Genomic DNA, 26,974 nt, shown 5'->3' on the forward strand with positions numbered 1-26,974 from the left:
CTTTGAAAAATGTAGCCCCCCAAAAAATTGCTGGGGGTGGAGAAGAGGAACTGTTTCACTTCACTTCAACAAGAAAAAACTTTTTATCTAGTTAGCAAAGCAGCAGGGGGTGCAGTTAGCCAAATACAGAGGGCCATAAAGTCCTTAACAGTCAAAGAGTCTGCAAGCTCTCACCTGCCCACTCTTAACAGACTCCCTTTGTTTAACTTTAAAAACAGTTGTCTAAATAACTTACTGTGGCCTCTACTTTCATGGTGTGTTAAAGAAATGAGCCCCTTCATTTCCAGACTTGAGAAAAGTCTATTCACATTTCTCAGATGCTTGCAATATGCATGAAAATATTCTAATAAAGACTAAATAAACTCTTTATTCATTTATGGTAAAGCAATCTCAGGAATATGTTTAAGTTTTCTAAAGAAAATTCCATTTCCTACCTGGCAGACACACTTCAGACATAACAGGATTGGATTGGGTATTACTATTTTTCTTCTGAATCTTTTGTGTGTGTGTGTGTGTGTGTGTGTGTGTGTGTGTGTGAGAGAGAGAGAGAGAGAGAGAGAGAGAGAGAAATTATTTTGAAAAAGCAAAAATTATGTTTTATTTCTCTAGTTTCACGTTTAAAGAAAAAAAACGTCTAAAATGTATGTACAAAAAATTTAAATAACAACTGAATATTTTAAAACTTGTGCTCAAAAGAAATTTGCAGTCTGATTATTTAGAAATCATATTTTCTACTTTTAGTCATCCCTTGTGCTCATGAAACTCAAAGTAATTGTAATTTTCAGTATGAACAAACAGAAAAAGAGATACAAAGAGTAGGTTAATTTTTTAAATTGTAAAATTATGTAAATGAACAAAAACCATTCTCTTTCATACATCATTCCACAATAAATACTTCACAGAAGGCATTCAATACAGTGCCATTTATTTATGAAAGACAAAATCTCCCTATGATTCATTCTGCTACAAATAATTATTGTAGTAACAAATTTTTTTTTTTTTACTAAAAACTAGTACTGGATTTGAAAAAGAATTAAATAGAATTATGTACCAAGACCAGTACTTAGTCTGAAATAAGCACATCTTCATTTTATGATGTTAAAATATATGAGATGAAAATCTTGTGAATATCCAGAAAGTAAATTTAAAAGTAAAAGCTGTAGATTGGAGTCAGGAAACAAACTAAAGTTACTGAGAAAACTAGGAACAGAAATGGCCTCAGACCATGAGATTCCTTGACCCAGCATTCCTATACAGTGTTAAACAGCCCTCTTTCTTCATTTTCTCTCCAACATACAGAGCTGCCTATGAGAAAACATGGTGCTAAATGTGGCACTTTAAGCAAGGTTATGATTCTGTGAGGTCCAATAATTATTAAAACTACTTGTTAAAGCCCAAATTGTAATATACAGGTCAATCTATTTAGGTGGTGAACTGAAAAGCCATGAGGAATTTCAAAACGACTTTGATGAGCATGTGATCAACAAGCATTTTTAATTATACAAATTTAAGCATTTAAATTAATACCATATTGTTCTTGCCAAAAGCAATGATATTACACAGTGATATAAAGACAACAAGTTTATAGCTTTTTGTTTTATTATATAGCTGCAGGGTTTGAATACATATTTTTGTTTGTTTTATTCAACTTTTAACCTAATTATATATTTTAATACTTCAAGAATATTCTAAACATTCTTGGTACATTATCTCACAAATTACAATGCAAGTATAGTAGCTAGCAAGCATACACTTACAATACTCTAAGAGGAAAAGCAGATTATGCATTCTTTTGTTTAGCCAGGTCAAATGAGACAAAGATTTTCCTTGATGCTTTTGAGAACTCTCAAATAATGTTTAACCTCCTCAAGGATTAATTTTTCTATGTTGAAATACTTTTCTATTAAATTTTAAGCAGTCTAGATGTTATCACGTGAAACAAGCAAACACTCCTCCCCACACATACATCCCATTCTATCTAGAAGTTGATTTGTCTTCTATAACACCAGTGTACGAAGAATGAACCAGGGACTTTGAAATGATATGAATAAGACAACATCTATGTTTTCCTCTTTGACATGAATGTTTTTAAAGATTTCATATTCTTCAGATTTGTTGAACACAGTACTATTTTTTTCCTCTTCAGTTGACTTTTGGTTTTGTTTCAGTGGTAAAGCCAAGTATTGGAGGGGAAATGGATTGTATCTCCCTAACCGACGAATGCAGTTCTAAAATAGGGAAGACTTGAATATCCTTAAACAATCATCTCTGGATGTTCTCAAAATCATGGTCCTCAGTACCAGGTCCTGCAGAGCAGCTGATGAATACATACTTTCTGATGAAAGAATAAATTTTACTATTTAAAAGGTCAATTGATAAAACTGCCAATAGATTTACACAAGGTACCTCCAGTCCATGGTACATTTGTCAGCAATAAAATTACCTTCACACCTCTTTTGACTTTTGTCACTAAAAATAGCAATCTGATAAAAAGTGTCTCCTCTTCTTTTACTCCAAACTACATGTTTCATAACTCCCTTCCTCAGATACATGTAAACATTGTGGGTGCCAGAAATCACTTTACTCTTTCCAGAAATGGAAGCCCAAAATGGTTTAGACACTGTAGAAGCACAAACTCAGTGTGAAGTTCAATTGTTTGTAGAGAGAAAAAAATAATAGACAAAAAGTACACAGCACATGGGGGAAAGCGACACCAGAGAGGGAGGTTCACTGTAACCATGAAGAGAGGTACACTGCCTACTCATACCTCGCCTCTAATGGAAATCACCATTCTGGCCATTCTCCAAAGCAAGAGGTTTTCACTGTGCCTTAAATGTCTGTTTCAGTAACAAATAGTTTTACTTAAATTATAATTTTTACCTCACTCCTCCTATAGGACCTGAGTATCTAGGAAATGCATTGACTGCCATTCATTTTTTGAATTTCGTTTATTTAAATATTTATAATATTCAATGTATATTACGTTTATGTGAAATTATTTTAAAATTTCAAGCTACTCATTCTTTAGCAATCATCAAAACAGAACCAGTTTTGGAATTGATACCTAAATTTTTTTCTATTTACTTTATATTTAAAATCAATCCAGAAAGAAGTTTACTAGTGGCACAACAGAGATGCAAGAACATTAAGATAAACATTTTGATTCATGAACTCATTCCAATTTTATTCGATATAATGTAGAGTCACTTGAGGTGATACTGATTTAGTCAATGAATTTCAAATTGCCACTTCTAATATTAATGTCATTCAATTTTAGCTTAATGATACTACTGTCCCTAGCAAGCTATTTGTACAAAGAGATTTTTCAGAGAATTTATGATATTCCTAATAATCAGTTTGTCTTACATGTTGAGTAGAATCATTCTTCTAAATAGTACTGTTGTCTAACAGTATAAGAACATTCTCCGGAGTTTCTGTTATGTTCTACAGAGCAGAATACCCAGAGTTCCAGGTGTATTAGCACACCTCATTCCAGTTTGTATTCAGAATCCTAAGGGAACTTAGAAGTGATTGTGTACAACAACTATATTACTACAAGAACAATCAAATCAAAAGTCCTTTTCATGGTGTACCAAGTTTAGTACATTATTACAAATTATGATTAGACAATTATGTAATGTAAATTTTGCATTAAAAAAAAACCTGGCTACAGAATATCATCAGAAAATGGAACATGGATGATAGTAAAACCATTAGGGATATGCTATATCAGCACAGAAACTAATAAATGTTGCCTGTGGTTGAATTTAGGAAGGAACAAGAAAAATGCACTTGGACAATTAAACACGAACACAAACAATTTTCAGAGTTGCCTCAACATGATCAGACAGCACTAAGTGATCTAACTTTGTCTACAGATATCTGTACATAATCAAGCAAAATTTATAGACATCTCCCATGAAATGTTAAAAAAGCCAAAACCATTAAAATTTATAATTATAATGATAAGTATAAAACATCTACTGAGTTAGAAAATGTTTCAAATTGCTATGGAAGATGTGAAAGTGGAATACAAGTTTACCACCTCATTATTACATCCAATCAAAATCCAATTTCCGCTCAAGTTTCTAAATCCAGAAATCACACACCTTGTTAGTGTCCTAATATCCTACAACATAAAATTTAATGGATGACTTAACTGGATCACCAAGAACTCCAGGGATACTAAATTTGAATAAGAATTATACAAATTGACATTTGTAAAACAGTTTAGTTTCATTAGATCAATGGCAGGTCTACCAAGTGAAAAATATAGTTTTCAGTTGGACTTGGTGGTGTACACCTGTAATCCCAGGAGCTCAGGAGGCTGAGGCAGGAGAATTGCAAGTTTAAGGCCATTCTCAGCAACTAACCAACTTAGTGAGATGCTGACTCAAAACAAAACATAAAAAGAGATGGGGATATGGCTCAGTGGTTAAGCACCCCTGGATTCAATCCCTGGCACAAAAAAAAAAAAAAAAAAAAGAACCCACTACGGTTTTCACATAAACACCTGACTTCCCATAACTTAGACTATCTCAGAAAGCCTGTAAGAATAAATAATCACTGTGATACTTCTCTATCTTACTTCTAGAACTCTGTGGCAATTCAAATTCCCCTTGTTACATGCGGCTTTAAAGCTACAAAGACTCACAACTCTCAGATGTTGTCAGTTGTAGACCAAGAATATTAAGTGAGGTTACATAATTGGTTAGACTTACAATTATACGGAGGATCCAACATTAATTCAAAGAAAAAAATTTAAATATATAAAAAATTATGTCATTTTACCTTTGGCAGAGGGTTTTTCAGTTTGAATTTGATGACTATATGTACTGTGAGTATTTCTTTAACCAGTATTTACAGTCAGCTTTAGAGTCCACAAACGTAGATAACTTAATTCTCCATTATACAACCCTAAACTAAATGAGGCTAGGTTTTTCCAACCTAAAAGCAACATTAAAGGTTTCTTAGAGGTTTTCCTAATGTAAGGTATACAAAAATTCAGAGAGGTAAGTATCTTAAACTAGATATAATCAATGTTAAGACACTGTATATTTTAATTAATATAGGTTTTCCAGCCAGAAATAGATTTTCATTATATTGGCAAATACTCTAGGTAAATTTAGAATAGCCCAGAAATGGAGAAAAAAATCTACCATATTCTTTACTAGGCTTAATATAGATCATGAAATTTAATAATGAAAAAGCCAAACTACGAACATTAATGAAGAGTTTCAATGTTAAGAACCCTAGCTGTAAAAGGAGGATTCAGCTGATGTCCCTTCAGCCTTCACCACCACAGTTCAGGTTGCCATGCAATAATAACTATGGAGACTACACTACATATCTCCTATGTACGGCTACCACACGCAGAGATTCAATCCAGCTGTGTCTTAAACAGCTTTGTCTCCAATCCCAAATGTGGGTGTGGAAATGAAGCACTGAGAATTCTCATTCATCCGTGGTGGGGATGTGAAATGGTATAGCCACTTTAGAAGACAGTCTAGGAACTCACAAAGCCAAGCGTGGGCATATCACATAATCCAGCAACCATGTTCTTAGGCGTTTACTCAAATGAGTTGGAAGTTTACATCCCTACTAAACCCTGCATGCACAAATGTTTATAGTAGCTTTGCACGTAACTGCCAAAAATTGGAAATAATCAAGATGTTCTCCAATATGTGAGCAGAAAAACAAACTGTGGCATAAACATACAATGGAGTATTATTTAGTATTATAAAGAAATGAACTATCAAGCTACGATAAGATATGGAGGATCCTTAAAGTGTATTAAGTGAAAGAAGCCAGTCAGAAAGTTACATACTGTATGAGTCCCACTATATGTCATCAGGTGAAGACAACTATGGAGACAGTCAAAAGATCATAGAGGGAGGGTGGGGAAAACAGGTGGAGCACAGAGCATTTTTAGAACCTTGAAACTATTTTTTATGCTACTATTCTGGTAGATAATGACACTATGCATTTATTAACCATAGAACCATGAAACAAACAGTAAACCCTAATGTAAACTCTAGATTTTAGTCAATGTATTAATATCGGTTCACCAACTATAACAAATGTACCTCACAAACAACAAATGTGAATTACACAAACAGGGGGTGGAAACTGTACTTTCTCACAACTTTTCTATGAACCTCAAACTAATCTTTAAAATAAAGTCAATTAGAAAAATAAGAACATGCTCATGAACTAGCTATAATCATAAACAAATTTATGTAAAATTTTAAATAATATGAAAAGCAAATACAAAAAGTGAATGACATTTTCTCCAAAACAAATACATGGTGATCAACTATAAGATGAAAAAAAGGGCAACATTAATGATAATATTAAAAAATTTTAAAAATCTGAAATATTCTTACCTGTCCTGTGACTGTTCTTCATACATCCTCTCTTTGCCTTCTTTAAAAAGTCTTATTGCTCGTTTTGACTTCTTCATTAGACTATCAATGTAAATTTTAAAATACTCATTCTCACTCAGTTGGGCAAGTTTCTGGTTGTCATCATATTTGCTCAATATGAGTCGCAAATGCTGATATGTATCAGGTAAAATATCAAGTATATAAGGTGGACTATTTTTCAATTGAAGTTTGGGATTTTGGCACAGTCTTACCTAAAAACAAAGATAAAAATAAAATATTCTCAAATGAATCATGACTGTTTTTCTTCAAAGAAAAAGGAGAAATGAATAGAACTTGCCATATTTCTTCATTTTCCATAATATTAATTATGATATTAAGTTACTAACTCCTGTTTACAAAGAACTAGCAAATTTTCACGTTAGTTTTAATACAATCAAATCCTATTCTCTTCTTTTTCAGTGCAGACTTTACTTATACCACATCCTTAAACTTTCAACCCCTAAAATTTAATTATCTTCTACAATGTCTTAAGTACAGAGTTTAACAGAATTCCAGTGTACTGATCACTGTATACCACTGATTCCTTTCTTTTTTTTTTTTTAATGAAAACAAGGAAATAGACCTTATCAGCTAGCAAACCAGGTCCCACATTTAGACATTATTTTACTACACTGAACTCCCAGCTAAAGCTCTCTCATAGATTTTAATTAATGTTTTGATATAATGTTTCTCTACCCTGAGGAGAATAAAACAAAGAGGTACAATTTTAACAACTGAGTTATTAAGTAGTTAAATGGGTGTCAGGTCAGAAGGAGTCTTTTCCGCCTCCCCCATCTTCTACTAGGCCTATAAACATTAAGATGTAACGGCCCAGTCACTGCAGCAGATGCCACCCAACCACAGGGGCATTCAAAGCTGCCTGCAGAACTGAAAATGCCTCTGCCCTCAGAAAAGGGTGTAGTCACTTCCACATGCTCATGTGATTTAGCCAAGAGTAAATAAGCTCAGATCATTTTATCCTTCCAACTGGAATAGCAAGAACTGTCCAATTCCAAACATTGCCTCTGATACATGGATACTCACACACAATAAGGCAAGGGGTGGGTGGGTAGAAATTCACTGGATTATACAAAGGGGAATGAAGCAGAGGATGGGGGGTGGGAATAGGAAAGACAGAATGAATGGGACAGAACTTTCCTATGTTCATATATGAATACACCACGAGCGAAACTCCACATCACGTAAAACTGAAAGAATGGAATTCTAATTAGAATAAATTGTACTCCATGTATGTAAATTATGTCAAAATACACTCTACTGTCGTGTGCATCTAAAAAGAACAACTAAATAAAAAATAAATGGTTATACAGAAAATACCTATCAAAAAAATTAAAAAGAACCATTCAATTAAACATTCCTTAAAACAAAATCTTTGGGAAATGCACAAAAGTACACATAGTGTAATAGTGCAGTAATTCACAAAAGACAAAGAGTACACAAAAAGTCAGATTTACTGAGAAAATGGTGAAGTGTAAGCTTCTGTTCCCATGTATGCATGGCATTCTTCTAAGGTCCTCATAATATTTATTTATATATAAATATACATAAATAAAATATATAAATAATATATACTTTTTAAACTTTTTAATAGTAAAATGTTTTAAATATAATTGATTAAAATTTGTCTCCTTCCAGTATAACTTTCCTTATATCAAACTTTATCCCCCATTGGGTGGACTGGACTGACCAATGGCATTTCTGGTATCTTGCTGATGAGAAGCTGAGTTGGACCTTCACATTTTGGGTTTAGTGGAAGCTGTATGTAAGATGTGCAGTCACTTCTATAAAGAAATTATTGTCAGCAGTCCAAAATAAGAAAGGCACAGAAAGAAACTGATTTCATTTATATAAAGAATGTAAAACTTACACATATAAATAGAAACAGAGTAGCAAGGAGGAGGAAGAAAATGGGGAGAAGCAGGTGAAAGGGTACATTTGCTAGTTAAGTAGAATGAACAAATCTAGAGATCTAATACACAGCATGAGGAGAGTAGTTAATATCACCTTATATGTTGACAAGTTGCCAGGAGAATAGATTTTAGGTGTTTTCATCACAAAACCAAAGGTAACTAATTATAGAAGGTAATTGGACATGTTAATTTGTCTTACTGTGCATATAAAATATATTGTGTACCTAAAATGCATTTTTTCTCAAAATTTAAATTATATATATATATATATATATATATATATATATATATATATATATATATATAAAGAATGGTTCCAGGAATATTTCAAGTGCCTACAGTGCCTGCTATCTATGATAGCAGAAGAAAGGTCCAATTCACCAAGGATCGGAAGTTATGCGTGAGTAATAAAAGAGAATCAAAAACCATATCCAGGAGTAGTGGTATATAACTGTAATCCCAGCAACTCAGGAGGCAGGAGGAAAGCAAGTTCAAAGCCAGCCTCAGCAACTTAGGAAGACCCTAAGCAAATTACTGACACCCTGTCTCAAAATAAAAAATAAAAAGGGCTAGGGATATGGCTCAATGTTTAAGCCTCTCTAGGTTCAATTCCTGGTATCAAAAAAAAAAAAAAACCAGAGCCAAAAAAACTAGTTAGATTATGTTACTGGTATCTGTAGATTTATCAGCTTTAAATTTTTCACTATGTGTTGTGAAAAACTTCACAACTTTTATATGAGAGTTTCATCAAGCTGAAAAATTCGAGAAAGAAATTCACTTTCATATCCAATTTTGTATTTCACTTTTGTATCTGTTATCTTTAGAAGGTTCCTCCGAATGGTAAGGGTTTTAATTTTCAAAAAACATGAATCTTCCCCTGGATACTCACAACAAATGCCTAGGACAAACAGAAAAAAGTTGAACCATAATCATTTCAAGAACCACAAACACAATCAATTAAGGTAACAGCAAATAAAAAAACAATTTTTATGTTATCCCATTGCTTTCTTTAAGAAATTATAGCATAGGGAAGAGGAAGATCTGGATCAGACTACCAAGGATCAGCCTTTAAATTAAGACAACTAATTCTCACATTAACCTAGGGCATTATCATATCATACCTTCCACTTTACATATAGTGTGTAAAATGGAATTCTTTAGCACATAGTATATAACTAATAAATGAATGATGGATGTACTGACCAGTTGAATTATTCTGGAGGAAATGTACAGACTCATACACATATAATGTTTTTTATCTAATGTATCATATTTTATTTTCATAATCATATTCTACAAGTATTCAAATTAATAACCCAAAGATACAGGTTTATTTTAAATATAACAAAATTATTTTGATCTCTGAAAAATTTCTCAAAAGGTAGGATGGCATCTCATTTATTAAATAACACAAAATCTTTATTAATGTATAAAGCTTTTCTATCACTTTTGTACTTCTGTGATACATTGATATAACTAGGAAAGCTCATTGTGCCCAAAAGACTGATATAAAGAGGCTGATTCATAGTGGGAGAGGGAGGGGGAACATGGGAGGAATAAAGGAACTCTAGATAGGGCAGAAGGGTTGGAGGGGAAGGGAGGGGGTTTGGGTTAGAAATGATGGTGGAATGTGATGTACATCATTATTCAAAGTATGTGTATAAAGACACAAATTGGTGTGAATATACTTTGTATACAACCAGAGATATAAAAAACTGTGCTCTATATGTGTAATAAGAATTGTAATGAATTCCGCTGTCATATATAAATTTTTAAAATAATAAATAAAGATACAAATATGTCTGTGATTTAACAAATCCTGCTTGAAATAGGATATGGTTTCTCCATTCTTTAAACCAAAAGATACTATCACAAGTACACAGAATTTGAAGAATACTACTACCAACTTCCTAAAGCAGACAGAGTTTAATTTCAGTAACATGTATTTGTACATGTCACATACTGACTAATCATTAACTTGTAGTTAGTGGACAAAGCAGCTTCAAATTCATTTCCTCCACTGGTCATTTTTTTAAATGACTAATGAAAAATTTCTGTCAGGTATTTTTTCAGACATTAAAAAAACTGTTCTTTGAAAGATATTTTTAAACTTTAGGGCTATTCATTCCACTATTATTTACCTGGTCTTTTCCTCATTTGCTTTATTTAAATTTTATTTCCATGTTGGAATGTATTATTTCATTGGGTAAAACTATTTAAATAACTATTATATATCAGGTACTAAGCTTAGTGCCAAGAAATTATAGATGACTAGAATATACTTCCTGCCTTAAGGAGTCTGGCAGAAAAGACCTAGTTCTCTATAATTAACTTAGGAACAATGTAATTCTTGCTCTAAGGGATCTTAATAAAGATCCCATCCAATTCATTCACTTTCAGATAAGGAAACTAAGAACTACAAAGATTAAGGAACTATTAAAAAATCATTAATTCAACACAAAAGCCTGCATCTTCTGAATCTCAAGCTGATCTTTCTAACTATATTACAATTTAATTAGAATCAGGCATATAATTAATGGTCCCTTCTAAACTCATTTCCATTTTTATTTTATTCCATTTGTAAATTTACATGAACTTCAGAACCCATTTGTTAACTCAACAAAGGTTTATTTTATATATCAGGCACTGTTTTAGGCAATAGGAATACAGAGAGGAATAAATCACAAGACCTGCCCTCAAGGAATTTTCTAGTGAGAAAGCCTTGAGGCTTAAGAAAGAATTATAGGAGAATTTAGGACCATGATAAAGGAGAGTACAAAGTGCCACAGGAGAAAAGCAGCAACTTACACAAGTTCATAAGACCATCAAGAAAAGCATACCTAAATTTGGAACAAAACATTAAAAAAATAAGAATATTCCAGAGAGAGCAGTGTGAAAGGCTTTAGAGGCATGAGAGGGCAAAACATATTGAGAGAGTAAAAGATAGAAGCATGGGAAGGCTGTAGGTAAGTGGCACAGGAGATCTGAAATAGGCTGGAGTTGGTTCTTCAAGCCTCTGTGTGCTACACTGTTTTCTAAATTTGCACTTGGAAAATACAGTGTGCAATGCTGAACTTCTATATGCCACTGAGTGTGCAGTTCATCAGTGGGATTACTATTAAACCCTGTGACTTATGACGGCTCCTGCCGAAAATGAATAACCCTACACCAGGACTATGACTTCAAAGCAAGTCAAATTCAATTCGATTCAATAAATATTTATTGAGTGCCTGTTATGTTCAAGGAACTGAAAAAGCCAGGGAAAGAAAAAAAATGGCTTTTCTAGAAAAAGTATATTAAGGAGAAAAATCAAGCTAAACACAAGATTCATGTTCAGATTCAAATGACTTAGCCCTTTTCTAGAAATAAATGAGTTGCTCCCTAGAATGAAAGTTGGTCCCAATAGAGAAGAGATTTCACAAAGAAACAAATCCACAGTCACATTATAAAAAGGTAAATTTCTTATGACACCAACTTGTGCCAAAAAGAATTGTTTTCTTTAGTAATATTACTCTTCTCTTGAGCTAAAAGTCAAAACATTTAGTATTGGAATTAGGCTGCAAACTCCATTGCAGTCAATGACTTCTTTTAATTTCTTTTTATTGGTGAACTATAATTACACATAGTAGTAGGATTGTGACATATTTTATATGCACATAACATAATGTGGTCAATTTCATTCTCTAGTATCTTCCCATTTAGTTCCTTCCTCTGTCTTGCCATTCCCCTTCATATACTCTACTGGTCTCCCTTCCATTTTCATAATATCACCCTTAATTTTTTCTTGTCTTCTCTCTAGCTTCCAGGCATGAGGGAAGACACATGACCTTTGACTTTCTAAGTCTCACTTATTTCATTTAATGTAATGCTCTCAAGTTGCCATCTGTTTTCCTGGCAATGACATAATTTCTTTTCTTTATAGCTGAGTAAAACTGTGAATATATACCTTATTTTCTTTATCATTTCATCTGTTGTCAGACACCTAGAATGGTTCTATAACTTAGCTATTGTGAACTGCACTGCTATAAACATGGGTATGCATGTATCACGACAGTATGCTGACTTTAATTTTTCAGGATAAACAGTAAGAAGTATTATAGCTGCATCATGTGATGGTTCTCTTTCTAGTCTTTTGAGGATTCCATAGTGATTAGACTAATTTACAATCCAACCAACAGTGTATAAATGTTTCCTTTCCCCAATATTCTCATGAGCATTTATTTTTGTTCTTGATGATTGCCATTCTAACTGGAATGAGATAAAATCTCAATGTACTTTTGATTTGCATTTCCTTGATCATTAGCCATGTTGCATATTTTTTCACATATTCATTAGAATTTGTATTTCTCTTGAGAAATATTTATTTAATTCATTTGCCTATATGATGATTGGGTTAGCTGAATTTGGGTTGTTTTTTGAGTTCCTTATATATATGACTATCGACTCGAAGAATTTTGGAGTCCTAAAGAGGACTTTAGAATCACCAAGAAAAACTTGCTCATTTTGAAATGTCAATACTAAAATAGAAATGAAACTAGCTAAGGTTGCTGCTCAGAACCCTGATGTTTGGACTTAAGAATCAGGTACTCTCTCATTCAATTTTTTTGTCATTGTTCTTGTTTTAGTGGTTTAGGGGATAGAAACCAGGGCCTCATATATACTAGGCAAGTATATATCATATATACAATGCCCACTGAACTACATCCCTAGTCCTTATCAGTGCATAACTGACTTCTGTATTTAAATGTATACAAAGATTTGTTAAGACAACTCTGTACATGTAGTCTGCACTGCTTCAAGTACATAAAAATATGTTTAAAAAGCTTGTACTGTATATGTATTTCAATAAAATGTGTATTCACATACATATATATTTCACCATATATATGCAAGGGCACAAATATAAAATCAGGATTTGTTACTGCTACAATAAATTCAAAGCCATTAATTATTCTGGGAATATTCTTGCATTTAAAGAGATGTCTAGCAGCTCCTTAATTTAAATTTTCAGCCAAAAATGTAAGAAAGAGTTATTAGATCAGCTAAAATATTCCTTGCAAACAAGGTTCAAAGCAACTCCTGAAACATATGAATGAAATTTTATAAAATAAATAGAAATTTCAACAATAAAGGATCATATCTTACGGTACAAAACTTTCATTCCAAAACACCTTATCTCACAGAGCATTCACTGGATCAAATTACATACTCCATGAAGACTTTTTTTTTTTTTTTTTTTTTGCATGCTAGGTAAGTACTGGCCCAAAATATCTCATTTTCTAAAGCAAGTATGGAAATTCCTGTCCTCCTCCTGCAAATATTATCTAATAGTTCTTTGGGTTCATCCCATATTAATTCAGCAGCTCACTAAATATATAAAAGTTTAAGGTATAAAATATAAAATGTATAAGATAATACAATGTTCTATAGAATTTTAATTAGGCAAAACAAAAATATAAAATTGGTCATAAGTCTAATTACAGTAAGATTTGGAGAAAACTACCAATTCCTTTAAGGTTTTCAATGATGATTTCTTTGGAAGGTTGACATAAGAAATAACACTAAGGAACCAACAAGCTTTACTTAAAACATCAATTGAGAATTTGTCAATTCACTATCTTTCTTCCAAATGAGAGTGTAACTTCCTTAAACATGGGGGACTTATGTGTTTTCCTCACATGACTTTGCATAAAGTAGATGTACAATAAATATGGAGGGAAGGCATACAGAAGGAGAAGGGGAAAAATGTAAGGAAAGATGTTTCATATTTCAGAAAATATAACATCATTTGTTCAATAATTACGAAGAAAATCCATGTCATCATTGAGTAAACCTCCCTAAAAATTAGTACAAAATTTGGAGAAGAATTTGATGATATGAAATATTTGGTGGAAATACCCTTTTGATTTACTTCCCAGGGTAAAAGGAATAATCATATTCCATATAGCAGTGTGCTTGACTCTTTTATTATGAATGTACAATACAGAATCAAGCAAACTAGGATTAGGCCCTTCTCCTTACTAACTTTAGAATCTTGGGCAGGCTTCTTCTTGGGGAAATATCTTACAGTATTAAAATTCTAAGAAGAGAGAATGCAAAGTGCTCTGCTTCGTGCCCCATACATAATCAGTACTCATTTTTTTTCTAGTATTTTTTTCTGTCCATATTTTATATTCTCTGCAGATCTAGTCAAGGTTTGGAAATGAGATCAAAGGTACTACACACTTTGTTAAAAGTCATGATTTTTAAAAATTCTTTTGACTGATAAAGTTCTTCATGCTACCTGAAAACTTTAAAAAGTCTAGAATGTTCTATGCAGAAAGTATGTCTAAGCCTAGGTCATACCACATAGAATCATCTAGCATTTGGGGGATAAAGTACCCAATCTTTTAACGGTAGAACATTAATAATTACTTTTAAAATCTATTGCTATAAGAGTGACCTTAATAATTATTTAAATATTAATATGCTAAAAAGCTATAAAATATTGAGTATTACCAAAATACATTTTCATTTCCAAGGAAAAAATTAACAATCTATAAAAACATTTTTAAGAAACAAAATTTAATAAACAAAGTACATAAAAATTACATAGTAGTAATATTAAAGTCACACAGCATATAAGATGATCTTAATATAAAAGATGAAAACAGATTTTCATTTCAATGTTTTACTTATTTACCCAGTTAATACCTAAAAGACTGGCTAGAATATATAATGTCTATTCTATAATATACAATATTAAAATTACAAATATATGCCTCCATTTACTTCCTAACAATCCAACATAAAACTTACAAATTCTTTCAAAACTTCTCTGTTTATTCCTTCACTTCCTTCTTGCCCAAGTGGAAGTTACATTTATCTGCTACTTGTTAACTCTGCTACTTATTCCTAGCTTTTCCCTCCCACATTATAATCTAGGATACTGCTTCTTCTGTTATTTCTCTTTCCCTTACAGCTTAGATCATTCTTTCCTTCCCATCAATCTATAACCTCTCCTATCATGAACCCTGTCACACACACTCCACAAGTTAGTTTCAACTCTCCTTAAATTCTCAGTCAAAACATTCTTCCTATTTATCAGTTGTTACAACTCCAGAATAATTTTTAAATGATTTACTCATTTAATATAACCTCATCATATAAGTGAAGTTACTCTATAAAGATCAACAATGGCCTTGAGTTATGAAATTCAATGAGTCCATACTTTTTGCTGTTTGGTTTTCCCTACCTGAACTTGAACTTACTGTTATCAGAACTTGAAACTACTTTCTTCTGAATGTTGTTTCTCCCCAAGAAATCAATATACCCCAATTATTTTTTCTACCTTTCTTATCCCTGTTCTTTGTAGGATTCTCTTTTCTTTACTACCATCTAATTATACTCCCTATGCTCCAAAATTTTGCTTCTCTGGTTTTGTGTCTGACTCTCTTCCCTGCATAAGATAAGTCCACCACTAAGATGCTAACCTACGGACACATCTACCAAATACAGGTCTCTAGTTCCAACTTCTTTTTAACTGCACACTCATTCTGACTTCAAAATGGATTTCACTGGGAGGTCAAATTCAGTCAGCATGGCCCCAAACAAACTTATAGGCCAACCCCCGAGCTTCCTCTTTTCCTTCCTATGTTCCTTATCTCACTAAGGGCATCACCGCCTTCAAAGTCAACTAGGCTGAAAACCTCAAGAGTCACTTTCACTTCAGCTTTTCTTTCATATACTAACCCTGTAGGGTCACGTAGATGTTACCTCCAAAATGTCTTCCACTTCTGAACCAATACTTGCTGTAACTACTGTCAATTCTCCAGGCCAGCCCTTGATGATTTCTTACCCACACTGCTTTAATTCTTCTTCATCATTTTTCCTGCCTTCAGTATCCAATCTTCATAATGTAAAGGGTAAGATATCAAGGGATAGTGCTAATTTTTCCTCTCCCTGTACAAAATACTTCAATGATTATCTTCCTATCAAATACATTAAATCCAAATTTTCAAAGCAGTCAAAACTTCACTCAACAATCGCTTATTACCCTTTCAGCCTAGGATGCCTACTACTTCATTATAATCCAAAAACACACCTAGACAGTACCAAATTCATGATTCCTTCTATACCCAGCTTTTCACTCTCAGCAAGCAACATCACCTCCACCACATTCTGTGCCACAGCACTTATGACATTCTCCTGTGTGGCATAGTTATTTAGAAACATCTATCTTTTTACAGTTGGGATTTAATAAATGAAGGAAGAAGTCATAGCACATAAAGCAACATTTGAAAAAAAAAGGAAGTCAATTCAATTCTAGTGAAAATTTGAAGAGTTAAAAGATTACCAACGGACTGAAGCATTCATTCTATAGTAGATCTTCTATCACAGGAATAAACCATGGTAACTCCTGGTAGGAGTCCTTTAAATCTTTTATTTCATCAATTGAAGGTTTTCCTAGAAATCACAAGTAGCAAACTTTGGGATCACTTCAGTTATCTTAGCAACAATTCAAAATTTAACTGGATCCTAACAAAGTTGTCCAGACACTTAATGTGCAACTATCCCCTTTCCAAGTCTATCAGGGCCCAGGACTGCTAAGGCAGAACAACCTCAATGAGGAAAAGGAAATATTTGAAGAATAATAACTCAAATAAATGATATGCCATATCAAGTCTCTAGGAAGGTGAGAGGCTCAAAATCAACAAACACAAACAACTTGCATCTAAAAATCTCACTTTCACTCCATGAAAAATATTTTTTAGAAATGTGAAAAAATTCAACTTAAAAACAAACTTTTACATTTTAAAAATATTTGTATATAATCTAAGCATCTTTGATTTCAAACTTTGAAATATATCTGGTCACAGTGAAATTATAAGAGAGAATGAATTATATTTTAATTTTGACAAATGTACTAAATGTACGAGAAGTAAATGGCTGGAAAAGTCTATTTGGCATCATCACTTTTTTCAATGCTTTTAAAACTCTTTCAGTAATGTAATTTCCAAATAAATGACAAGGACAGCAAGACAAAAACGTAGATGGGTACTCAACTTGCTTTGCTCTTTAGCATTAATTAATTATTTTCTAATTTCCCGAGCATCCACGTATGCTCCGTACATTTAGCATCTATTAGATAGAAAATTGTTTCTTCTGCTTTCCATCACCTGGCTAAGACTCTTGTGAAAACCACACTCAGGAACCTCATATTAATAAATTATGATTTCAACCATAATGATTAGAAATCATTTCCTTACCTTCACCTCAGCATTTCCAATAAAGGCACAACAATGCTGTTCCTAAAAGGCAATGTCTAGCAGAATATAGACATAAAACTATCTGAATAGTGGCCAGAAAAACAAGGTGGCTGTTCTCCACTCTGCTTCCACTATACTTCGCTTGGGTCTGCCTGTATTACAGTCCTTTACATACTATATGGCAATCATCCATTTACATGCCTGACTCTGGTGCTATTCTCTGAGTTTCTGGACAGGCCAAGGGCAAGGCTATGTTTTATCTAGCTTTGCATGCTCAGAAATAAGCACTTAGTAGAAACAAAGTAAGCCCTCAACAAATGCTTATTAAGTGTTTTTAAAAGTCTGTCTTTGCAATAACTTTGGAATCAACTCCACATTTCATTTTGAATGTATCTGAACCTAGGTTTACATTCATGAGTAATAGTTCTGTCTCAGAATTAAAAAGGCACCACAAATGTGAGAGATCTTGGGTCAGCTATTGACCTAAACTGATACACACAGTTAAGGCCAGACAGTGTGTATAAATTTGATGCTTTGGGATATGCTACTATTCTTTTTCTCAGTACACATAGTATGCTAACTCTGTGCTATTGATGTTGTTACAAAACACTACATTTTACAAGAAACACAACTGAGCAATTACTCTCTTCTACTCTCAAGTGACCTTGGAGAAAAAGCCTACACTCTGAAAACAGAACAATAAGTTGGAACTGGATTCTCTCAACTGATTATTTGAAATTCTATAGGCCAAGATATGATGAAACCATACACTACCTAGATGTTTCCCTGATGGTTTAAGACTGCTTCGTTATCCCCTGTAAAGTTATTGTACTTTGTAGTTATATTATACCTCAAAGATCTGCGCTAAAAAAAATAAAATAAAAATAAGGTGCCAACTACACACTTAATCTTGCCTTTTCCTTAACAACCAATTAGACCTGAAAGTCACTATTTTCTCTAATTGACAGGCTAAACTCATGCTAATACAGATATTTAAGAGAAAAATAAACAAACAAACAAAAAAAAAACACAGGGAATGTGCCAAGGGATTAATTTCTGGACTAATAAAAAAGTTCCTGATGCAATCATCAAGACAACATTGATACATGCACTACTTCCCTTACCTCTGACAAATAAGATAAACACATGAGGAGGATGCTTCCACCTTACCACTTCAATAAAATATACTGCTAATTAGTAAGTACCAGTGCCTTTCTATTATTATGTGATGGAGAAGAAATAAACATATTGAATGCTTTTATGACAATTTGTGATTTTTTTCCACAAAGCCCACAGATGCATTCACCATTTTCATCTTTGACAAATAATGAAGATAAATAGGGAAAGCCACAATAAAGCACCCTTGCCAATACCCACACCCACATCCCACTAAGTAGAGACTCTGGATAATCAATATCTTTTTGAGTCAAGTTCCTCAACTACAAAAGCTAAACCTAAACCCACAAAAGGGTTAATAAAACAAACAATGGCAGATGTTGAACCATCAAATAACTATCCATTTTAACCATAACTTATGGTGAAATAATTAAAAGCAGACAAAGCTTATGTTAACAACCACATATAGACCAAAATTATGCATACCATTTTTTTTACTGTTTCAATAATGACTTTACAATAACTATAGCTTACCACTTCCTCATATAAATCTTTATTTGCTACTCTAATCTGCATCACAAATATTCAAATTTTGAATACTCAATGAAGGGGTGTAGACAGAGAATAGACTCCCCTATAAAATCTGATTTGTTTGTTGACCATTTACATAATATATTAGAGAAAAAGCTGGAATTCCTTCTCTTACCCCAACTAAAGATTTAGGTAACTAGAATGACCTTCAAAGGCATACTCTTTATAAAAGCAAAGAGAGTACTGTGCCTGCCAAATAAATGCAATTTTCCTACTACATACTCTTCATTCTTAAGTATCCAATGTTAAAACCAAAACCTGACCCTAAGCAGCAAGTTGCAATGTTCTGACACTATGACATCATTCTGTCTGGAGCACTTTAATATAACAATTTGAATAAATTGGCAGAAGCTTAAATAGGTCACACTGAAGCCCCAAAGTAAGGATATTTATCTGGTGGAAATATTTTGGCTCTGCATTTAACACCATTGGTCATAGGATGATAGGCCCATCATTCATCTATCTTATCTGTACTTTCCATAGGATAAAAGAAAATAAAGGAAATCTTGGCACTTGCCAGTGTTGCTAATTCTACTGACAGTGGCTTTTTTGTAGCCAATATTTGCACAGAGTAACAAACCAAGCAAAGTTGAATGTTGCCATATAATTTCATGTAGGATTTAGTACATCCTTACAAAGAAAGATTTTTTTTAAAATCTCCATTTCTGCAGTCATAAAGGTATCAAAAGTCCTGGCTAAACTAAGTTACAATTAATCCCAAATATCTATGAAATAATATCATAAGTGCTACAAAAATGTAGGGAAAATGTTACTGCTTTAAAAACAGAAATTCTTTAATTTATATAAAGCAGGAAGCTATATCTTAATCATATTTATTTCATAAACCTACTTAGTACTGATAGCTACAGTTTTACAGTATATCCCTATATGGTGGTCAGGTTGCCTCTTTAACTTGATTTCTCCAAGAACTGACATCCAGTTTGATTTCTTCTTGTGAAATTATAGAGTTCATCTGAAAGCAACAAGCAGAAACCACAGAAGTTTCTGACACACTCTGCCCCACCACCCCCAACGTAAATTTTCCTTTCACAATAAACAATGTGCAATGGAAAAGGTTTCCTGTTTCAAAATGGAATAGTAGATGAAAGAAACTGTAAGTATACCATAAAAAAAAAGTTTCTTAATAAAGACAAATTCTCAAAGATCAAAATGGAAACTCTCTCAAATATTGCCTCCTCACTTAAAGACTAATCTGGTTCTTTCCCCAGTAAATATTCTCAGTATCACACAAGTGGTGCCCCACATGCTCCATCCGAGACTTTTCTTATATTGTATGAACTATTTTGTTATCTAAGAGCAACACAACCTCACATATGACTGAACAAACACTTCTAAACCATACTGTGGCCATACACCCATAAAATCAGCCAATGGTAAAAACTTTGCATATCTGAGTCATATAGAGGAACTCTGAACCTTGTAGAGAAGGATAAAAAGTAAAAAAAAAAAAAAAAAAAAAACACAAGTCTTTGCTCTGAATCCTGCTTTTCAAAACATACAGAATGAAGGAAGGAAAATGGTCCACACACAAAAAGATTACTGCCCTCATGATAATTATTATTAATTAATAGCATGTATAAATAAAGCTTGAGAAATCATATTCAGGGTGAACAGGGCCATGCCTGGGCACTATTCCACTTACCACTTTGTCCATGAGTTTCCAAGTTTTCTCCACAGTCCTACGATCAGCTGCAGCTTGCTTAGGGGGCCCAACTGCATCCTGGATAGCATCAATAAAACCCAAAATTCGCCCTTTTCGGGGATTTCCTCCTCGACCACCAGGGTTTCTGCCATTCATAGAATTTGCCATCTGGAATCAAAGTTCTTTGAAAGGCAAATAGAAGAAGGAGAAGGAGAAGGAGAAGGAGAAGAAAAGTTAGTTGGGTATGACAATATTTACTCAAAGAAAGCTGAACAAGCTAACTTGTAACTACTACATTCTCCTCCATCAGTGAGAGTAAAACCAAGGTTCCCAGATTCAACTTTTCAATAATGGAGTGAAATTACATTCTCCATCTCAACGCAAAATAAATTTAGAGCAATAACCCTAGATTTGCTTTTAGAGTACTAAGCGTTAAGGATGCATCCTCAAGTTTCAAATAGCTAAAGCTTAACTAACCCAACTCTTAACAACACCACCACAACTTAAATAGGTTTCCTTACTCTACTTGGGAACACAATGTTCTCCCCTTCTGTCTTCATCCCAATTCAAAACACCAGAACAACTGTAACCCCTAGAATACATTTTGGAAGCCTCACTTAGAAACCTCACTTTCACTTTGCTAGATTTTGGCAAGTTATATAAATGTAAAGAGTGTTCTACACAAGCATAAGGGACATGTCTGTTATCAACAAAGGCGTAGGATTTGGATTTCCCCCGCTAAAACCACCTAGTACCGACATAGGAACACAAGGTTCTCTAAACCAAAGCTGTGAATAGTTATTCCCAAGAGCCAAATAAACCGAAAAACAAATAGCCCATTTCTAAAAAGCGAGTGAGAAACTGACAGAGCGGGTAGGGAAAGCAGAGTTCACTTCTTTCCCTCCTTGCCTACAGTCTCACCCAAGCGGGATGGGGTAGATCCGAAGCTTTGTTTCAGGACGTCTATGCCCCCACCCTGCTCAGGCCTCTTCTCTGCCACTCTCCAATCCCAGCTGGGGAGAAAGACGAACGGAAAGCGGACAAAGTATCCCTCAGCTCCTCCAGCGCCCCGCAGTCCCGTCTGCCTCCGGCGCTACGCGCTCAGCGACCCGGAGGACGCACCTCCCAGGCTGTCTGCAATCCCAGCCTCCAGTCTCCAGTCTCCCTTTACTCCCTCTTTCTCCTCCCCCCGGCCTGCCCGGTTCCGGTCTTTAAATACACCACTTCAAACTGTGGACAGCAGAGGCAACAGCGACTAGAAGCCGGGGCTGTCCCCTCTTCCTCTATAGCAGACGCCTGGCTGCCCAGGGCCCTCGGGCCAGAAAAAAGCGTCGAGCCTCCCCAGCGCCCCCTTCCCTCCTCGCCTTTCGGCGCCGTGCAGTCCCGAGCCACGCGTGAGCGTGGGTCCCACTCTGCGCAAGCAGCCCAGGGTGTTTGGGTCGCCCAGACAGGGAATGTGTAATCGCCGTAACAGCACGCTCCCGGGGAAGGGGCAACCTAGAGCTCCGCCACCGAGACGTGGAAGGGCAACAATTACCGTCAAGACAAATCCACACCCGCTCTCCCCTCCCGCCCGACTCTCGGGGAGGCCGCAGCAGCACTAGCTGGAGGAGGAGACCACTCGCTGGACACCCCACCCCTGTAACATACACAGAGACTCAGGAGCGGGGCGGAGCTGAGGGAGGGGCCGCACCCCAATGAGCCAATCCCGCGAGCCGGCGCTCTGCCCGACAGCGGGATAAGCCAATAGATGTGAGGCGCCCGTCCTCCTCGCACTACCGCCCGGTCCACGTCCTCCACAGTACACAATGGCCCCAAAGGAAGGCCCGCTCATCGCAGGTCCCAAATGGAAAGAAACTCGGAGGAAAATAGGCCTGGACTTGCCTGGGAACCAAAGTGGAAAAGGGAAAGGAGATGGAAGAAGAGAGGCAATGCCCTACGTTGTTAACCAATGAGTGGTGGGAAGGTGGGCGTGAGCATAGGGAGCGGGAGCCAAAGCCGACGGGGGCTAAAAGGCGGGACTTCCTGCTTTGCTCACCTTCCTAGTCTTTTGTTTCATAGCAACAGAGTGGAGGCTGGAAGGGTGTTGCTTCTCTACTCTGGGCGGGTCCCAAGCTTAAGAAATCCATCTCCCTAGGGCTGCCAAACTCTTCTACCCAGGACAGCAGCCAAACAGGTCTAAGGCAGTAGTTCTTCTTGGCTATCTAAAAAGAGCAACATTCACCAAGCTTCTAAAATGAAGGATAAACCCCACATCGAGTAGACTAAGGATAAAGCCTGATTGCCAACTAAAACTTCCTAAATGTATTCCAGATCAAACATCAGGCTGATGGAAAAGCAAGTAGTTAACAGGACGGGCCAAGAGTCTGCTAATATGGGGGCCCAGTGAAAATAGTAGACAATGGGAATGTTGCATCTTTTTATTCCTACAAGCAAATGTGTAAATGACTGAAGAGAACTCAGCTGTTATATTTTCTGAGTCACTCTTACACTACATAGATGTCTTTCCATTTTAAAAACAACCTGTATCTGCCATTCTCTTCCAACATGTTTAATCTTTTTCTATGGCTCCATCCCTTGTGCCCATAAAAAGGCATACATCTGGCTAGTCTTAAAATGAAAAAAACTACGGTACTGGGACCCATCTTTCAACAAGATCATAGATTAAACAAACGCCTTTCATTTCGTTCTATTCATTTCACTTGTACCACACATGCTACTAACAATTGCTCTGGATTTCCATGCTTTGAAACTTTTTTTCCACTACAGTTGATAGTGTTGGATATATATGCTACACCTTGGACTTCTCCATGTGATCTTTTGCATTGCTTCTTTCTAATCTTTCTTTAACCAATTAGCCAGATTAAATGTTTCTCAGCCCTTCTAATCAGTTTCTAGCAAGTAAGCCTTTTAGTACTGTGATTATTACTGTAAAAGATCCTAAATTGTTATAAACATGCTTTACTCCACAGCCCCAAATTCAGATGGTTAAAATTTTCACTTGTTGAAAACAGAAGAATGTGTTCTATGCAATAAGTGATAAAATATGGTTCAGTAAGTAATTTTGTTTCTATTTCATTATTTCTATGTGAATAATTAAAAAATCGTTACTCATTTTTACATTTCATTGATATATAAAAGTGCTGACCTCTCCATATATTCTTCAATCATCCATGTCTTTTTTTATTTTTAGTAACATTTCCTAAGGTGAGACTGCAAAAAACACAAAATCTTATTGAATAACCTTTAAAGTAAATCAAAAAAGAATTGAAACAATTTATAGAAGATTTTTCTGCACAAAGCCAAAAGTTGACTTAAGGGAGAACAATTTAGCTAAATAGATTACTCATATTCCTATCTATATAAGTGTAGAATAAGTCAAACACAGGTTATAGCACCTGTCATTCTTTTTGTAACTGAAAGAGATGAGAATGAGAAAATGGCTCTGTCTGTAATATGTGGTATCCATCATATCAAGTGGATAGAAATGACAAGTTTTATGGCATATTGTTACACGTATAGATGTAGTATGTGAGATACACATTGTCTACTATTTTTACTGTGCTGGCATGATTAGCAGACTGTTTTGTGTACATACACACATATATGTGGTATATTTATATATAACAGTATATACAATATGTATATATAGTATATTAATAGTTTATACACACACATATATATGTGTGTGTGTGTATATATATATATATATATATATATATATTATATATATATATATTGTAATCAAAGAATTACAACTTTATTCTCAAACAGATATTTATCAAAGCCAAGTTAAATTCTGGTATAGTAGGTATCCCAGCTGAGCTTAAACTAAGATTCAGTTTTCCATTATATCTGGTGAACTGACAGGGCAGTAGCCCTCCTGGCCAATTGTTAGCAGGAGTTAATGTGCATGGGAAAATAAAGACCCACTGGGACAAAACTGAGCCAGTTTTGAGATAGAGTCTAACAAAAGACTGCATGTTGAGTGTTATGGTTTAAATGTGAAGTGTCCCTCAGAAGCTCATATATGAGACAATGCAAAAAGGTTTAGAGGAGAAACGATTGGATTATTAGAGCCTTAATCTAATCAGTAAATTAATCCCATTATGGTATTAACTGAGCGAAAACTGAATGGGCTTAGGGTATGGCTGAAGGAAGTGGGTCATTATCAGCATGCCTTTAGTATGTGTATATATATATGTATATATATATATATATATATATATATATATATATATATATATATAGTATCTGGTGATTGTACTCTCTTTCTGCTTTCTGATCATCAGGTGAGCTGCTTCACTCCACCACACTCTTCCGCCATGATGTTCTACCCCACCTAGAGCCCCAAGCAAGGAATGGAGCCTGCTTGTCTATGGGCTAAGACCTCTGAAACTGTGAGCCCTCAAAAAAAACTTTTCCTTTTCTATAATTGTTCTTGTCAGGTCTTTTATTCACAGCAGCAAAAAAGATAACTAAAACACTGAGGGACTATAAATAAGAGCGCAAAAAAAAATGTTATCTTAAGGAGACTTTGTGATCCTCAGAACATAAGCAGTAGTGTTCCAGGGTGAAAGAGTCTGCTAAACAATTGGATGGATCTGGAGACTACCTTGCTAAATGAAGTAAGCCAGTCCCCAAAATCCAACAGTATAATGTTTTCTCTGATAAGTTGTAGCTAACCATCAATAAGGGGGTTAGGGGGAGGTGAAGGGGAGAATAGATGTGAAATATATTAGACAATGGGGAATGGAGGGAAGAGAGGTGGCATAAGCAACAGAAAGACAGTGGAATGAATGTGATACAGTTTTCCCATGTATATTTATAAAAACACAGTGAATCCCACCACCTTGTAAATCCATAAAAATGCAATTCTAACCCACTCACTGTGGTGCAAGCCTGTAATCCCAGCAGCTGGGGAGGCTGAGACAGAAAAATTGTGAATTCAAAGCCAGCCTCAGCAACAGCAAGGCACTAAGCAACTCCGTGATACTCTGCCACTAAATAAAATACAAGCTACATATGATTTACATATTGCCTTTCTAGTGTCTGAAGGGTAACTGATGTGATACAGCAATCTGTATACGGGGTAAAATTGGGAGTTCATAACCCACTTGAATCAAACTGTGAAATATGATGTATTAAGAACTATGTAATGTTTTGAACGACCAACAATTAAAAAAATTTAAAAAAAAATACAAGATAGGGCTGGGGATGTGACTCAGTGGTCCAGTGCCACTGAGTTTGATTCCAAGTACCAAAATAATAATAAGAAGAAGAAGATATATTCCATGCTTGTATAATTATATTAAAATGGATTCTGCTCTCATATATAACTAAAAGGAACCAATTTTAATTTTTTAAAAAATGAAAAAAGAAAGACAGACAGACTATGCTCATTTTCAGAGAACAAATCAGTCAGTCTCCAGTACTGAAGTTTAAAGTGAATGGGACCTTACTGGTAGGCATGGGTATTTGAACCTACAGAGAGTATGCATAAGGTCTGCTTATGTAAGAGAAGTACTCTGGAAGATCCTGACATGAGGAGAATTGATGGGATTCCTGCCTAAAGGTCTTGCAAGCACAAGAGTAGCCAGTAGATGAATAATATGTGAATAATATGAGCAAATTGGCTATAAGCACATGTGAAGCCTTGATTGAGAGACTCTGAGCAAGACTACTTAAAACATTTTGTGGAGATAGCTATGAAAACTTTTTATCTAAACATTTACCTTTGGCATTAATATTATATGTGTCATAGGCTGGTGTCATCGGGGAAAATGCAGATTATGTGATTATGTACCTGGATTTAAACACAGGACATTAAAAAAAAAACTGTCCAGGGCAAAACATTTAGCCTTCTGTACAGTTTTTCTTTTCTTACTTTCTCCAAATTTACAAGCAATCACTTGTGACATTAGACATGAGTTGACTAAATTTGTAGATAATTTCTCTACAATATTCATGCATTTTGATTTACACCAAACTAACACAACA

The 26,974-nt window shown here is 34.8% G+C and overlaps 1 protein-coding gene across 4 annotated transcripts in view; it reads right to left on the bottom strand.

Moving 5' to 3' along the window:
* The window catches only part of Cblb (Cbl proto-oncogene B), a 196,875-nt gene extending 174,280 nt beyond the window's left edge, over nucleotides 1-22,595 (bottom strand). For 3 of the 4 annotated variants that reach the window (XM_026406446.2, XM_026406445.2, XM_026406443.2), the window contains exons 1-3: nucleotides 21,896-22,090; nucleotides 20,975-21,156; nucleotides 6,387-6,637 (exon numbers count right to left, since the gene is read on the bottom strand). In XM_026406446.2, coding sequence (XP_026262231.1) covers nucleotides 6,387-6,637; nucleotides 20,975-21,142 — 419 coding nt within the window. In that variant the 5' untranslated portion in view covers nucleotides 21,143-21,156; nucleotides 21,896-22,090. Of the gene's footprint in view, nucleotides 1-6,386; nucleotides 6,638-20,974; nucleotides 21,157-21,895; nucleotides 22,091-22,511 lie in introns of those variants that run through there. The other variant, XM_026406444.2, reaches the window with a different exon arrangement.
* Between the last annotated feature and the right edge of the window lie 4,379 nt (nucleotides 22,596-26,974).

The sequence above is a fragment of the Urocitellus parryii genome, chromosome 2 (assembly GCF_045843805.1).
Source record: "Urocitellus parryii isolate mUroPar1 chromosome 2, mUroPar1.hap1, whole genome shotgun sequence".
Taxonomy (NCBI): domain Eukaryota; kingdom Metazoa; phylum Chordata; class Mammalia; order Rodentia; family Sciuridae; genus Urocitellus; species Urocitellus parryii.